This window comes from Cotesia typhae, unplaced genomic scaffold (assembly GCF_013202065.1).
Source record: "Cotesia typhae breed Kobodo isofemale line unplaced genomic scaffold, CoteBio_Ctyphae contig_119, whole genome shotgun sequence".
Classification (NCBI taxonomy): domain Eukaryota; kingdom Metazoa; phylum Arthropoda; class Insecta; order Hymenoptera; family Braconidae; genus Cotesia; species Cotesia typhae.
In genome coordinates this window covers 2,791,387-2,809,124 of record NW_027423712.1, presented here as the reverse complement: position 1 = coordinate 2,809,124, position 17,738 = coordinate 2,791,387, and the positions used below count along the sequence as shown (strand labels likewise).

At 29.8% G+C, this 17,738-nt stretch overlaps 1 protein-coding gene and 1 non-coding gene across 2 annotated transcripts; both read left to right on the top strand.

Moving 5' to 3' along the window:
• The first annotated feature begins 20 nt into the window (after positions 1 to 20).
• On the top strand, positions 21 to 5,924 carry LOC141532099 (IQ motif and ubiquitin-like domain-containing protein). The gene is made up of 4 exons (XM_074250274.1): positions 21 to 823; positions 931 to 935; positions 2,136 to 2,902; positions 5,365 to 5,924. Exons 1-4 carry the CDS (start codon positions 578 to 580, stop codon positions 5,922 to 5,924), a joined length of 1,578 nt encoding a protein of 525 aa, XP_074106375.1. The 5' UTR covers positions 21 to 577.
• Positions 5,925 to 8,837: 2,913 nt separating this feature from the next.
• Trnai-aau (transfer RNA isoleucine (anticodon AAU)) lies at positions 8,838 to 8,911 on the top strand. The gene has a single exon. It is a non-coding gene; the product is annotated as a tRNA-Ile (tRNA).
• Positions 8,912 to 17,738: the final 8,827 nt, after the last annotated feature.

The window sequence follows — 17,738 nt, the reverse complement described above, 5'->3', positions numbered from 1 at the left end:
TTTAATAAATTTATGTAAATGTTTATAGTTTTTAAATGTTTTGCCAGTAAAGCTACAGCAATATTGTCTTCGCAAAAGACTACTAATGCAATTGCAAATTACGCGCTTATTATCGAATCAAAATTTACTGAGCGCGTATTGCGATTTTAATAATTATTGATAAAGAAACAAACAAATTAATAAAAGTAAAATTAAATATTAAATAAAAATAACAGCAAATGATAATAATTATAAAATAATAATAATAATAATAATAATAATACATCATTAATTCTCTATAAATATTTAAAGTGTAAATGTTATTTGTTGTACAATTTTTTCTTTTTAAATTGTTCAAGCTGTTAATTAATTTAAAGAAAAAAAAAAAAAAAAAACAAATTTAAAATAATAGATGAGAGAAATTGTATCAAAGAAAAAAAAAAGAAGAAGACTGCTGTCAATTTCTTTTTGAACTATAAATAAATGTAAACTAAATCTAAATCCGTAAACTTATAAATTAATTATTAGTCTTCATTTTTATTTTTAAGCAGATTTTTGGTGGTTAATGTTAATATTTGCGTGATAATAACTCAAGACAATGGATTCATTAGCCCGAGTAGGTGATCAAAGAATAAATAAACCGTATCTCGGTGGCTGGAAGCACAGAGCCACAGGTGTGATATATCACAATGCAGCATCGCAAACAGGACCATTAAACGTGAACAATGTTGAGAATTTCTGCAGCAGAGAGGTGCAGTGTATTAATACCAAAGATGATGCATTTCAAACTTGTATTAACAGAGCTACGCAGATGTGGAGGTTTAATTTATTGCTCATTGTTCGATAAGTTAACTGGGTGCTACCAATTTAATAATAATTCTGAATTTCTCAACGCCCTTATAAGCATATTTACACATGTTTTTTTATCAAAATTATTCATTCAATTTTCAGCTGTTGTAGGTCTTTGAATATAAGTTATTTTATAGTATATTAAATTAGTGAAATTGTAATTATAATTTAAGTGTACAGAAATTAGGGATACAATGTTGAACTTAGTAATTTTCCTAATAACTTTGTTGATTTATAATATTTGTTAAATTAGCTTGAATACAGAAAGAAAAAATTTATTTTGAACAAAAATGAACAATGTTGAAATTAAAAAATAATTTGTTGAAAATTTTAAACAATTTTTTATTTTTTAGTTGAAGGAATGAAAATTTTTCTCTCAATAATTTTCTTGTTAAAAAGAAGGGTAATTATTTACAAGTGGGGTCAAACCTATTTTTGGACATATCTAGATGAAAAATAAAAAAATTTTTTTTTTTTATTCTGACAACAAATGGCGTGAAAAAGAAAGATTTCGATAGCTTTTTTGCCTTCAAAAGTTGGAAAACATTTTGGCTTTCATATTTTTGGATAAAATTTTTATTTCATCTTTTTTTTTGTATGTTTTGAAAATTTTTTTTTTAAAAATACATAAAAAAACGAATAATCAAAATAAAAAATTGAATATCACAAGTTAAAAAAAAAATTATAAATTTTTATGAAAATTTTTAAAATTTGTTAGAATTTTTTTGATGTATTTTTGAAAAAAAATATATATATAAATAAAATCAAATCGAAATGTCATTCAAAAAAATGAAAATATAAATGATTGACCCCACTTGTAAATATTTGCCGAAAATTTTCTATTTCTTTAGTTAAAAAATAAAAAATTTTTAACAAATTAATTTCTTGTCACAAAAATGCCAATTTTTTTTATAAGGATATTTTTTCTCGCTGTATTATCCAATTTATAATGTTTAAAAAAATATTCATTGTAATTATTCTCGGTCAATATGTTGAAATTTATTGAGTGAAAAATAACCAAGAGTCTTATAAAAATTCCCAGCAAAAACAGTGGTAGAGTTAGAGTAAGCTTTCTTATCTGTCAGCAGAAACTTTTTATCTTTAAAATTTTTTTAACAGCTCTAGATTTTATAACTTTTCCCAAGTAGTTTAAAAAATGTATTTGTCCGTGAGATAACTGTGTAAGATAAATTTTCAGATTAAAATCATTACAACAATTTAACACTCGATTAGAGTGCAAATATCTCTTAAAACTTTTTCTTTAATCAATTTTCAACCGCTTACAAATCTTATAAAATTCTTTTCAGAAAAGACTGTTATATATCAAGCGAAGAAGACAAATATTTGACCTCGGGTTCCTATGAAACCGCTGCAGAAAAAGAAGCTCGCTTGAACAAAAAAGCGCTAACGATCCAGCGATGTTATCGATCCTGGAGAACCCTGAAGAAAATCCGGGTGTGCGCTGTTGAATACCGTCGTCTCAACGAGGAATGCATGAATCACGCTAAAGGGCAAGAAGAACTTCGCCAGGAACGCACCAAGCACTCGATAATCCGGCAAACATACCCGCAAAGTCGCTCAGACTTTGACAAAATTTACGCGCTCATTGAATTATGGCGACAGCACCATCAGAAGCGGATCCGAAGTTGTTTTTTTCGAGGAGCAGTGATTGCAGAAAATCTCTCAATGCTGGAAAAAATAACAGAGATGCTGAGAAACCTGGAAAAGCATCGAAGTATTATTAGAGAGGAGCGTGCAACCGCCCGGCTCACAGAGTTGTTGACATTTCACAGTAAACCAGTCAGATGGACTGGATACAACGGGAAGCTCATTGAAATGATAACTCTGAGGACCCAGAGAGCTCGTGAGCTCAAGAATCTCTATGACCTACTAGCTAATGAGAGCAATTGCACCACTGAGAAACGAATCGAAATGTTTATTCATCTCAAGTGCGCTCTTAGTTCCCACAATTGTTACCCTGCGTTAGATCTTCTCGGTTTGATTCAACAGAAACTTTTATTGCTGTCCCGCGGACTCGCTTCTGGGCTTGATAATTTCAACAAAAGAATATTAAGTAATTTTTCTTTTTAGTACTTTTTTATGGAGCAATTAATGTGTTATAATTTATATATACAGATGTATATATATAGATTTAGTTGGGTACTTCTGGCCAAAATTTGAAATTTTAGCGAAAATACCCAAACTAAACTCTTGTTAAAAAGTTATATGAAAATCAAATAAATCGTCTAACCCCGAAATATCTTAGGAAATGTCCAAACACAGCTCCTGCCAAAAGCGGAACTAAAAATTCTAATTTTAAAAGGTTCTTCATGAAAATTGAATTTTGGCACACCCTAATATATATATATATATATATATATATATATATATATATATATATATATATATATATATATATATATATATATATATATATAGTGACTTTCTATAGATATAGTCACGCATTACGATATCTCTGGAACTATAAGACCTAGAGACTTGAAATTTGGCCGGAATATTCCTTTCGCTAATTAGAGGTCAGCTAAGAACGGATTTTACAAAATTCCATCCACAAGGGGGGTTGCGGGGGCGTTAACAATGAAAAATTCCCGTTTTCAAACTATAGCTTCTATCGACTCCAAATTTGGTAGAAATCTTTTGTAAGAGATGTAGAAAAAGTCTATAGGCAAATTTTACGATAGCTCATCTCACAGGGGTTTACGAAGGTGGGTGTGAATATTAAAAATTTTTAATTTCCAAGCTAGAGCTCCCATAGAATCCAAATTCTCATTTCAACTTTTTTTCTTCGTGTCAATTATTATTCATTTTTGAAAAAAACCCACGCAAACATTAATAATGATTACACATTGAAAGTTACAATAAATATTAGCTGGAATAATTACATGGATAAAAGGTATACGCTAATTACATGAAATTTGGAATTTGTGAAAGTCAAAACAATACTCTAATTAAATTTCAAGTTTAGATCTAAAAATACAATTCTATAAAATGCCCAGCGAAGCGGGCGGGTAACAGCTAGTTTTATAATATATGAATAAGGTAATGCGATTAGGAAATAATTCATCCTCATTGATAATATAATTTTCCTTCATGATGATTCACGGTTTGAGATTTTTTTAGCGCTGGTAAATTTATCATTTAAATAACTAAAAGAATACGGAAAATTTTCTGATGGGCATTTCTTTATTTTATAAAAGGAACTTTTTTAGTTAAATTTGGTATGATAAAAACTTCTTGATGTTAATTTGTGTCTTTTCACAATTTTATATATTTTTGTCATTGTTAATTTGTTATGTTGTTTTTTAGAGTGGTTTGTTGGTTCTAGAGACCGAAAAAAAAAATTAACCAATCAAAAGAAAAATTCTTGAATTAAGTAAAATTTACCTAATTTCTTAATAAAAGAATTTTTCTACTTAAATCAAGACGATAAAATTTACTTTGTATAAAAATTATTTACTTGATTCGAAAAGTAAATTTTTTTTCTGTATAGGTTTGTATCCGTTCCATTTTTCATTAAATTATCAATAATTAATTCAGTGATTGCTACTTATAATAATTAATCTGAATTTTATGTGTCACATAGATAGTTGATAATATTTTTAGTTCTCATGATTTATACTGAGAGAAAAAATTTCTTTTGAAAAATGTGGGCATTTTTGTGACAAGAAATTAATTTGTTGGAAATTTCAAATAATTTTATTTCTGAAATGAAGAAATTAATATTTTTCACACAGTAACTTTCTTTTTGAAAAAAAGTTTTTCAAACTTAAAAAAAAAAAAAAAAAGGCCATTCGGCAGCCGAAATGAAAGTAGATTTTCTAATGAGTAAAAAACCACATTAAAAAAATTTTTTTCTTAGTTTTTTTTTAGATTTCTCAAAATATACTCATCCGAATCGGTCCAAATTGTATTTAAAATCTAATTTCGGCCAAGCTCTTTCGAATGGTGCTAACCGCGATGAAATCGGTCAAACCGTTCACACACACACACACACACACAATTTTTAATTTTCTTAGAGGGAAGTTTAAAAACAATTCTAGATAGAAAAATTGATAATTTTCATCTAAAATTGTTTTTTTTTGTGAGAAAAATTTTTGTTTCTGTATTTAAGAAATAACAGTGTATACAATTTCAAATAAATTAATTTTTTTTCACAAAATTGCCCATTTTTTTCAAAAGAAATTTATTTTCTCGGTGTAGTTTTTTACATCCTGAATTTTATCATCATTATAGTAATTAATGGAATAGAGAGAAAAGTTTTATCTGAAATAAAACTTTCAGAAGTTCAACAATGACATCAAAATTTCGAACGTTAAAATGCATTTTAAAGACGTAGGTTTTAAAAATTTCAGCGACAAATCGGTAAAATAAAAACTTTCTGTGGATGCAACTACCCATAAAAAATTACAAATTATGTATCATGAATAACAGCGAGAATAAAATTAAACTAAAATTTGTCTCCTTCGCGTCCAACTAATGATACTCCTAATTAATAAAATAAAAATGAACTTTCAGTTGGATTTTTATCTTTTGCCCGACACTCTCATAATTGCTGCTCGAAGAGTAAAGACGAAGAGGAATTACTCGGGCTAGTGGACAAGAACAAGTTGCTGTGTCGTAGTTGTATGAAATTAATGCCCCGAAAAAAAGTAACCGTTGACTTAGAAGCTAAAAAATTATCTAAATGCATCAGTTGCACGTGGCTCTATCAACAGACCGTCAAAAAAATAGACTACGATCCTTACAGCTATCTATTAAATGACATACGCGCGGATGAGCTCGGTAAAAAGTGTGTCTCAACGCTTCTGTATGTTATTCAAGAGCCAGAAATGTATCATTTGGTTAAAAATATATGGCACGGACGCTCAATAGTCAGCGAGGTCGATGACATTTATCGCTTGAGGCTTGTCAGGTTCCACGTAGATCGGGAATGGGCTCCTTGGAATTGTATTCTGCTAACCGAGGAAGAGAGCAAAGCTCATTATTATATCACAGATCTCTGTTCCGTGTACTCAAAGCAATTGCTTTATAAAATTTATTTAATCCACCAGACTGCCAGGAGTCATTTTCAGTAAGTTTTATCCAAACTTTTCTCCTTTATTCTAATATTTATTTACTTGCCTGTTTTATAACTCAGATTATAAGTTTCACGTTTTATTTGAATAAGTAATTATTTAATTACCGATCGCTCGATTTATTCTGATTTTTGACTACACAGAAAAAACTTAATGATCATAAATGAGGAGCTGATTTTCAAAAGGTTTAGTTTAGTTTATTAATAATTATGCCAAGGCTGATGACAAATGGCAAAGACAAAATATACAAAAGAATACACTGAGAGACAGTTTTATTAAATATTAATAAACGCTTATTAGTATTTGGTGAAACACGTATTTGGCTCCTGTGCAAATAAAAATTTTATTAAATACAAATAAAATTTTTATTTGGATCAGTTTCGAGGTTTTATCAGTATTTAATACGAATTTATTGATATTTAATAAAAGTTTATTAGTATTTAATACGCGTTTATTAGTGTATAATATGATTTTATTTGTACATAAAATAACTACATAAAATAAAAAAATTGTTTTTTTTTAATTTGTAAGACAAATGTTTATAAAAAAAATAATCAGAATTCATTACGTTAAATTAAACTTTTTTTTATTGAAAATCTGTATGAAATTACATTGGTACCATTCGCAGTTATGTGTATTTGAAGAGGCTTCGTATGTTCAATAATAGGGTGTGCCAAAATGTAACTTCCTTGGAGGACCTCTTGAAATTGGAATTTTGAGTTCCGCTTTTAACAGGGGCTTTGTGCATTTTAAACTAAATGTAATACATTGATTTCAAGAAAGATTTGAATTTATAAAGAATTAACTAACAATTTTAAGAGTTTATAAAGAATTAACTAACAAATTTGAGAATCATAGAGATGAAAGTAAACACAGATAAGGGAGTTAAAATTATATAAAAAAAAAAAAAAAAAACAAGAAAATTGACTACTAGTTTAGGATCATACATCAAGATTAAATAAATAATTAAACATCTTGTTTTTGAAAATTTCCAAGCTAGATGATCTTATAATATCCTCTGGTAATTCTTCCTATAATCGTATCACTGTGACAACGAAGGAAGATTCATATTGAGTTGTACTGAAGTTCGGTAGTTTAAAGAGGATATTATTTTTTTTCGCTGCTAGTCGTTCAGAGCGTCTTACATTAAAATCTTCTTGGAATAACTCACGCAAATAACAGGGTTTACCAATTTCTAATAGTTTAATATGACGACTCTTTATTGACAGCCATTCCAATTTACGTCTACTAGGCGAAACATGTTCATCACGCTTTAAATTAAATATGAAACGAATTGCTGAATTTAAGGAACGTTGGAGTTTACAGTCATTATCATAAGTTGAATTTAATAATACAATGGAACAGTAATCAATTAATGGTGGAATAGTGGGTACCTTTTCATATCTTAAAAGAACAGTTTTTTGATCTTTTAAATATTAAGTACTTCGAGAATTATAAAGATTTCTAAATGAAAATCGAATTGTAACTTTATAACCGATAGCATTTTGTAGCTAAATTGAAAAAGTTCAATAAAAATATTGGTAATTGAAGATAACCAGTTTTTTTTTCTCGATTAATCAAAAATGAAAAGATACCCTTTTGAAACTCAACTCCTCAAATAAAAATTGATTTATAATACGAATAACTAGCTGTTATTCGTTCGCTCCGCTGGGCGCTTTATAGAATTGCATTTTTAGATCTAGACTTTAAATTTAATTAGAATATTGTTGACTTGCACAAATAAATCTTATTTCGATCAAATATTTCTTTTTTTCTGTGATAAGATGGAAATTTTTAAAAAAATCTTTCTTGATAATTTATTAGTTAAAAAATATATAAAAATGATTAGTTTTTCAATTTCAGTATCATAGTTTTACTATTTAGTTTTGTGTAAAGTTTAAAAAAATTATCTATCAGGTTAATTATTTTATTCCTTTTTCATGTTAGAAATCTGATGAAGCTGGAAAAAAAATTGAAAACAACAATAATATAGTTAAAAAGTATCACATCATTGATACTTATAATAAACATAACTTTCTACTGATACGACTCGCGCATGAAATGATCGACCAAACAATCTCGACGGCAACAAGAATTCCCATGCAGCTGCCGATACAATTGAAATGTTCAGAGCTAATTTCTGAGGAAACCACACAGTAATCTCTGGACTTTGTACGAGTCTGTAACATAAACAGAAATAGTAATCCCAGAGAGCTCTTATGGAATTTAGCGTTTACCAGTGTCAGATTTTAATCAGTTTTTGGAGCTAATTTACAAGCTGGTTATCTTATTCGTTGTTTCGCTCATAATAATCATTGTTTCACCACTGAGTTTCTTCATTTTACTACCCGGGATTCATTTTACTGAGGTAATTCTTGTGACCTATTTTTGTTACGATATTAAAGATTTATCTCGAGTCAGGTTTTATTTTATTCTAGTCTCGGGATTATCTAATTACATTACACTTTCTCATTTCAATTATAATTAAGTATTAATTTATTAGCATAATCATTTCAGATTCATCTTTTGTTTGAGGGGGAACACCACTGTAACGGTCGAAAAAAAAGGTCATTTTCGGGAATTTTTTTGACAGGGAAAATAAAGGAATTTGGGGATCGGATTTTTTTTATTTTATTGAGGGCACATTAAAGATTATTACCTTAATTGTTATTAAAAAATATTTAATTATTTAAAAGTTATTAACAATCTCGTAGATCGCAAAAAAATGACGACTAATTGAAAACTTTCTCATTATTCTTACTGGTTTTTTTGTTTTAACCCGGCTGAAAAAAATCTTTAAAATCAAATTTTTTTTAATTTTGTACGTGCAACGATTTTTTTTTAAATATTGAAATTCCACAAGTTTTTTTGTATCTTAAAATTAAATAAGACAGATAAATTCCGATTTCTCAAGGCCCATTAGCTCAGATGGTTAGAGCGTCGTGCTAATAACGCGAAGGTCGCGGGTTCGATCCCCCCATGGGCCAGTTTTTTTTTTAAGTTTTTCTAAATTACTTATTTTAATGAAGATAAAAAAATTTTTTTTTTCACTTGAATTTTACTATGAAAATTTTCGAATTCGCCAAAAAACATTGTAGCGTTCTGGATTTTCCGAACTTCAAAATTTATTTCCAGGCCGGTCGCGTTAGGTGATCGATAGATCAGTGTGGCCAGATCATGCGATTTTTTTACCCCCACTTTGTACCGCTTTCAATGTAGTCAGATGAGAGTGTCCTACAAAGTGGGGGTAAGAAAAGAGCACGTTCTGGCCACACTGCGATAGATCCCTGGTGGGCCGCACAGATGATGTCTCGTACCATGATTTTTATTTATAAGATTATTATTAATTTTTACCGATAGGAACAGGGTGGAACAACTAATAAGCGCTCACCCCTATAGAAACATTAGGAAATATGGTGGAACACTAAAAAGTGTTCGCTCCTATTAGAAATAATTAGTCAAGATTAACATTATAATATAAAAATTTAATGATAAGAAAAAGGTTAGATAGAAACCGGTGGACAAGGTCCGAGCTCGAAGAGCTCTCCCGGTCGACTGACTTAGTTAATTATTTAATTATACAATATGATCAGTGGCAGCCATTGTTGAGTTCAAGTTACATCTCGGGAACGTCGTCGAGGCCCGGATCCCATGCTGACGTGGGTACATTAACGTTTCGCGGGCCGCGATGACTTCTTATCGTCTAAAATTTTCGTTGCCGCGTTGCCAATTCAGGAACGAAGCAACGAATCTTCTTTGGAATGTAATTCTGAGAAAATCATTTATTAATTTTAAAATAAATTCGATTTACAGTTCAAATTTTTTGCCCGAACGCCACAAAATGAATCTTAGTTTGTAATTCTTTCATTTTATTCATGAATTTTTGTACGACTCATGATGCGAAGGAAGCATCAGAGAGTGCTTTACGATCGAAAAATTTGTTTTGCCTCAATTTCACAACTATTTTATTAATTACACGTTTGGTAATCCAGGTAGTTTAAAACATTTATATTATTCCTATAAAGTATGAAATTATAACACAAATCGAAACTAGAAACCACAGAAAATTGGACCATACATGTATACCACAAGACCCACCTTTTCATATAATGAACCAATTCATGAAATTAATTTCTTGCAAAAGAATTTAATATAAATGTTTCATAATAATTGGTATTGCACAAAAATAAAAATTAAAAAATAAAACATTAGCAACATAAAACTCAAGCTTGACTTGATGAACAGGTTAGATCTTATTGTCACAAGTATAACCGTAAAAACACACGTCTTATACACTGTTTTTACATACCTTTTAATTGTAATAATTATGACGGCAAATAAATATTTATTTGTAACAAAAAATATAAATTGTCACACACTAATTATGGTTCCCTGATTATATTTTGTTAATGTTCAATGTGCTGATTGACTATAATTCACAAATTGTAAACAGCACTTCACGCGCAGACGCTAGAAAAAAAATAGTGGAGTTATCGTGGATTATTCCAAATTTCTACCGAATCCTGTAAATTAAATCCTCTAAATTAAAATACATGATGAAAGTCTTGAAGTTAGTCAAAGGTCGAAACTCGCAAAAAACGCGCCACGATTTCTTATTGGTTGAAATTTAGGCGCGCTATTTGAATTTCTAGTGTAATTCAAATTATACGGGATATTTTTTCGAATTATATTTCGTGTAATTTTACGCGGCATAACCAGAAAAATTACTGAGTAAAATCGGACATTATAATGAGTATAATTTAAAAATTATTTAGTATAATCTACATTACATTTGCTATTTTCTGAAATTTTTTTTCACCCCAAATATCACTGAGTATAATGTGGAGGAATATCCAGTGTAATTTTCTTCTTTTCGTGTAAAAAACAAATTTTTTTAAAAATAGAAAACATACAAAAATCAGTAAATTGAAAAAGTAATATTTAAATAAAATTTAAAAAAATGTCTTTTCAGAACATTAATTATTTTTTTTTATTTATCGATCGAATGAGCATTATGAGTCGTGCTCTTTTGGATTTGCCAAAATTTTTTTTTTTATTTTAGTGCATTATAGTTTATTTCTTCGTTTGTAAATAACGTATTTTTCTAAATATTAAATTTAATTTAAATAATTAAAAAAAAAAAAATTAAATTACAAGTTTCTTATCATAAAAATATAAAATTACAAATTAAGAAGTACAAGTCTAAATGTATCAGACGTCTAATATTGATCGCTCGCGTTCACTGCACTTCGACTAAATAATTTATGTTATTTAAAAAAAAAAAAAAAAATACGCCGGTAAGAAATTTGATGCAAAATAGCTATTTAATTAAAGAGTAAATTATTTTAATGATACTTTTGAAAAGTTTAAGTCGAAAAGGTCATTGGAGGTCATATACAGATAGACAAAGTATCCCGATATCTATCCACATAATATGTATGTATGTGCATATGATATAAGCATTAATACGTATTACCAATTAAGTGATTTAATTTAATTAGTAATAAATTTATCGTAATCACGATTAATAATATAATTAATGTGATTTTATTATGATTATTATTATTACCATTATTATATAGACGCATTACGTATCACAGGTATGCATAAAGTTATTGATCATCATACATTAATCAATTGAATATAAATATTTCAGTCTGTTGAACACTAACAAAATAAATATATTATTGGGTATGTAATAACATGCAAATAATTATAATTAATAACCAAGCGGCTGTTGACCAATAATAGCTTCATTGAGCAATTAAAAATTTATTTATCATAAAAAAAAAAAAAATATTAACTCTAGCAAGTAAAATAGCTGCAGTAAATAACTCTGGTACATTTATCAACCAAATTTATTTCCCGAAATTTTTTGTTATATTCGAGTATAGATATAGATATAGATATAGGTACATCCAGTAAAGTTTTTTGCCCACCGTTTTATATTGTAGTAAATTTATTCTCTTTAGTGGAAGGCAAATTGGGACAGTATTAGGACGGTGATATATATCCGAGTCTCTTAACATATTTAAAGCTAAAAAAACTTAGAGGGTACGTAAGCACATACAATCTAGTGAAATTTTGATTTATAAAAGCCACGATACATCCTTGCTTCTACTCCTACGGTTCTATTACCTGCTATTCACTTCAACTACTTATACTTTTACATCTACATCTACAGCTACCACTACTGGAGCGAATGTAAAAGTATCTACAGCAGTGAAAAGTGGAAAATTCCAGTGTATAATTATGATGAGATGATAGTGGTTACGTATATTTTAAAACTTTAGCAGTAAGAATACCGAGCGAAATAAAAATAAAAAATTATTATACCACCGGTATAACTTGTAGACGTACTTATATATATCATTTATACTAGAGTAGACTAGATATTGGTTAAAACTGGTTTTACTTTATTTAAAAATTATCCTAGTTATTTTAATAATTTTTTTATTTTATTTATTTACAAGTTAAAAGTTGTTTAAGCAATTATTATCATTTCATTGTTTTTTCTAACTAATATAAAACAAATAAAAAAATAATGATTTATTCATTTTCACATACGGTCGTTGAATACCAGTTAATATTTCATTTTAATTTTATAATCGATTTCAGATTGAGTATTTATAGCCACTAGATTCAATATTCATTTGTGGTATCTCGCCAATTGAAATTGGTGAAAATTTCCGCTTCGAGTTTCATAATTTGTAATTTTATAGCATAATTTATTTAGATCATTTATAATGATAACGATATATTGGAAGCAAACTGTAGCATAGTATAGAGAAAAAGTATATAAATTATAATTAAATTGAAAGTTAAAAAATTTTGTCAAATTATGAAAGTTTAAATAATTATTAGTCTGTAGAAGTTTCAGGTATTGCTTTCAGAGTTATTTTTTAAAAAATATTGATTTTTATTGTAAATTTTCTTCTATGTATAATCTAACTTTTTAAAATTAAAATTCAATGAAAAAAGTTTGTTTTTTTTTTATCTGGAATTATTCCAAATTGGTTGAATTTTTCTGTTTTTATTTTTTTATGCATTTTTTTATTTTTAAATGAATAAAATCTGCAAGTGGAAGTATTGAACGACTAATGATGCGAATTATCAGAGTGCCTTACTATCAAAAAAAATTTTTTGCTTCCTTTTTACTACTTTTACACTACTGGAAAAAATTAAGGGATCAAAAAAAAATTCCAAATTTTTCGGTAGTTTTCAACAGGCCGTAACTTTGAGAGAAATGGTCGTACAGGAAATAAAAAAAAAGGAAATTGTAGCTCCAAGTGTCTAGTTTTTGGATTAGAACTTCAAAATTTTGTAGCCTCCGCGGTTTCTGAGTAATCGTAGAAAAACCAGCAACAAAAAAATTCTCAAAATTTTTTTAGTTTTTTTTTTGGTCTATGGGCGTGGAAAAAATTTTTTTAGCTTAACCACCATAAGGATCGGATACTTTGTTCATTTAGCTTTAATTTCTTTTTTAAACACCCTGATACGTCCACTCCTCGCTGAGATATCGGTCTTCAAATGGAAAAGGATCTTTTTGTCTTTGATTATCGATATCTCAGCAACCAATGATCGCACAGAAAGTTAAAGGTGGGTTTCAAGAACTTGAATGAATTCCCTTAACGACTGACCATTGTTTTTTCGAAAAAAATTTTTTCTTTCCGTCACATGAATTTGAAAATGCAACAAAAAAGGGCTTTTAGTGGTTTTTTGGAAAATCAAGCGCTGGATCGAAAATATTGAGGAAACCACTAATGTTAAGTGTGCCTTTTACAGTTCAATATGTCCACAAAAACCCTACAAAGAATCAAATTAATCCAGCCAGCCGTTTTTTTGTTTCACTTGATCGAATTTTTGAAAAAATTAAAGGATCACGTTTTTTGCTCTGAAAAGCTCATAATTTTTAAAAATGAGAAAAAAAAATGGTTTTTTCGAGCTTTTTCCACATTTTCGTTCCAAAAAGTGCTTAAATTTTAAAAAAAAAAAATTTTCAAAAAAAAAAAATTTTTTCGAAAAAAAAATTAAAAAAAAAAATTTTTTGGAAAAATTTTTTTAACAAGTTAAGGAAACTCAAAACCATCGCCCAATGATTTTTATCACCTTTCCACCGCTGCATTCCTTGATTCTACTGATCTCCTTTTAATTAAATTAATAAAAAAAGTTAATACCCCCAATCGAATTTCGATTTTTTTCATACGCTTTTCGGAGTTTTTTTTTTTTTCTTTTTGTGAATCCTTAGTAAATCGCTTCATTCAACAGTTTTTTTCAAAACTAATCCCTCTGCGCTAAAAAAAATTTTTTTTAATTTTTTGGTCAAAATTGAAAATTTCTGACTTTTGATTCTTAATCATGGTTAGACGACATTTATCGGAGGTGGAAGTCGCTCGGTTAGTGACTCTTATCGACGAAGGTTACACTCAACATGCAGTTGCTATCCGGATGGGTGTAAGTCAATCTGTCGTATTTCGAGCTTATACCAGATACCAAGAGACGAATCAATATCATCGTCGCCCCGGACAAAGTCGCCATCGAGTCACTAATGCCCGCGATGATCGAACAATTGTTAGAGAAGTTCGACGACAACCTTTCGTCAATGCGAATATTGTCGCTCGAAACTTCCCCAATCGCAGACAACAGCAACAACAACAGCAACAGCGACGATGGCATCAAGTGCGAAACATTTGCTCTCGAACAATCATCAACCGTTTTCGTGAAACTGGGTTACACGCACGACATCCTAATCGTGTACCCCTGTTGACAGCAAGACATCGTCGAGCTCGTTTAGCGTATGCTTACGATCATCGAAATTGGAACTTGAGGGAATGGACAAATGTTTTATTCACTGATGAGTCTCGTTTTAATCTGTATGGCAACGATCGACGTCCTCTCGTTTAGCGCCGTCGTGGAGAACGTTTTCGCCAGAACTTTGTCCGTCCAGTCGTTGCCTACGGCGGTGGATCAGTTATGGTGTGGGGCGGCGTTTCACGAAATTGGAGAACACCTTTGGTAATTGTACGCGAAAATTTGACAGCTAGACGTTACATCGACCAAATTTTAAGGCCCATTGTTCTGCGCAGACGACAACATCTGAGGTCGTTCATATTGATGCAAGATAATGCACGTCCACACACAGCCAACATTACCCGGCGCTTCTTTGAGCGGCATGACATCACATTGTTGCGACACCCAGCAATGAGTCCAGATCTCAACCCCATAGAGCACGTTTGGGACATAATGGGCCGTCGGTTGCGCAGAGAGTATCCAAATTTGCAGAACTTAGCTGCTTTGGAGCGCGCGCTTCAGCACCTTTGGAATACCATTCCGCAGCCTCAAATTACCGTCTGCATAAACATGGCTGAACGTTTGAGAGCCGTTATTGAAAACAGGGGTGGTAATACCCGGTATTGAACCAACAAAAACCTTCAGAGAATGAGTTTGGAGTCATTAAATACGGTGGAACTGACGAGCCACCGGGTCTCAATTCTCCTGAAATACCTGACACACACACACACACACACACACACACACACACACACACACACACACACACACACACACACACACACACACACACACACACACACACACACACACACACACGCAGAAGCGTAAATCCGACCGCGCGACCTCCACGTGGTACGCTTTGGATAACGCTAATGCCGGCGGTAATTGTTTTCTTAAACTTTTCAAGAGAAAAATTTCAAAAAAATTTTTTTTTTTAATTTTTTTTTTTCAATTTAAGCACTTTCTGGAACAAAAATGTGGAAAAAGCTCGAAAAAACAATTTTTTTTCTCATTTTTAAAAATTATGAGCTTTTCAGAGCAAAAAACGTGATCCTTTAATTTTTTCAAAAATTCGATCAAGTGAAACAAAAAAACGGCTGGCTGGATTAATTTGATTCTTTGTAGGGTTTTTGTGGACATATTGAACTGTAAAAGGCACACTTAACATTAGTGGTTTCCTCAATATTTTCGATCCAGCGCTTGATTTTCCAAAAAACCACTAAAAGCCCTTTTTTGTTGCATTTTCAAATTCATGTGACGGAAAGAAAAAATTTTTTTTCGAAAAAACAATGGACAATCGTTAAGGGAATTCATTCAAGTTCTTGAAACCCACCTTTAACTTTCTGTGCGATCATTGGTTGCTGAGATATCGATAATCAAAGACAAAAAGATCCTTTTCCATTTGAAGACCGATATCTCAGCGAGGAGTGGACGTATCAGGGTGTTTAAAAAAGAAATTAAAGCTAAATGAACAAAGTATCCGATCCTTATGGTGGTTAAGCTAAAAAAATTTTTTCCACGCCCATAGACCAAAAAGAAAACTAAAAAAATTTTGAGAATTTTTTTGTTGCTGGTTTTTCTACGATTACTCAGAAACCGCGGAGGCTACAAAATTTTGAAGTTCTAATCCAAAAACTAGACACTTGGAGCTACAATTTCCTTTTTTTTTATTTCCTGTACGACCATTTCTCTCAAAGTTACGGCCTGTTGAAAACTACCGAAAAATTTGGAATTTTTTTTTGATCCCTTAATTTTTTCCAGTAGTGTATATTATTACACTATTGTCAGTTCATGAAACTTCACTAAGTTGCTCATTATCGAATAGAGAATTAATTATAATAAAGAATAATTCTGTTACCTTTAAAGCCTGAAAATAAAATTTATTTATTTAGACCCAACAGCTTACAGCCATTAACGATAATTTGCAATATAAATAACCTACATAATTATTTAATTTCTCGGTTTTTTTTTTTAATTATACTTTCATAGTTTTCTTCACAAATTTTTTTTTTTCGAAATTAATCATATTAAATGGTTTATATTAAATTTAGAAAGTTAATTTTTTAAAATTTATTGAGCTGGACATTACAGATGGTGCTCGTACAAGAATTAAATAATGAAGAAAATAAAAAATTGGACAAATGGAAAAATATAATAACAGGAAAAGAATACTTGGATGCAGCTACTCAAGCGTCAACACGCCACCGCAGTAGTTTCAGAAATATCCTGGCCGTGAACCGCGTTACACAGACTCCAAGTTTCACTGCTTGTAAATACACTTCTGCATTTTACGACAAAACTATTCAAACTTCTATTCTGCCGGATTTGAGTGATAAACTTCTGACGCCTTCTTCTGCTGCGCGTAATCGATTGACCACTGAATTTCATCGTCTCAGAGCCAAAGAATTATTTTCAACTCGTAAATTTTCCAAGTAATTAACGACTATTGATTTATGAATTTTTTTTTAGGTTTAATAATTAAGCTTAAATAAATCATTTCAGGTTGGAAGAGGAGAGTGCAGTAAAAATTCAAAAATTTTTCCGGTAATATCATGATTTTTATTGTCATTCTGAGAAATTTCATTTAATTCAAACCAATATTTAATAATTTTATTTTTTTTTTCACAGTTCACAATACTTTAACTCATAAAAATATTATTTAGAATTTTTTTTGAACAATGATACATTTTTTTCTTAAAGTTGATCAAAAATAAAAATTATTTCATAATATTAACTCTTCGATACTTTATAAAAAAAAAAAAAAAAAAAAAAACAAGTAACTGTGAAGCTAAAAAATTATCATTTCTTAATTGAATAACTTTTCTACTTGCTAAATATTAAATCCAATGAAATTTGTAAAAATATTTTTTAAATTCAATATTTTTCCTCTAATCTAGTCAAATTTCATATGAATTTATATCAATTACATAATTTTTTAAATAATAAACTAATATTCACACCAGTTCACGTAAATATAGCCGAAATTCCTGCACATATCCCAGTTACAAATTCTCAAGCGCT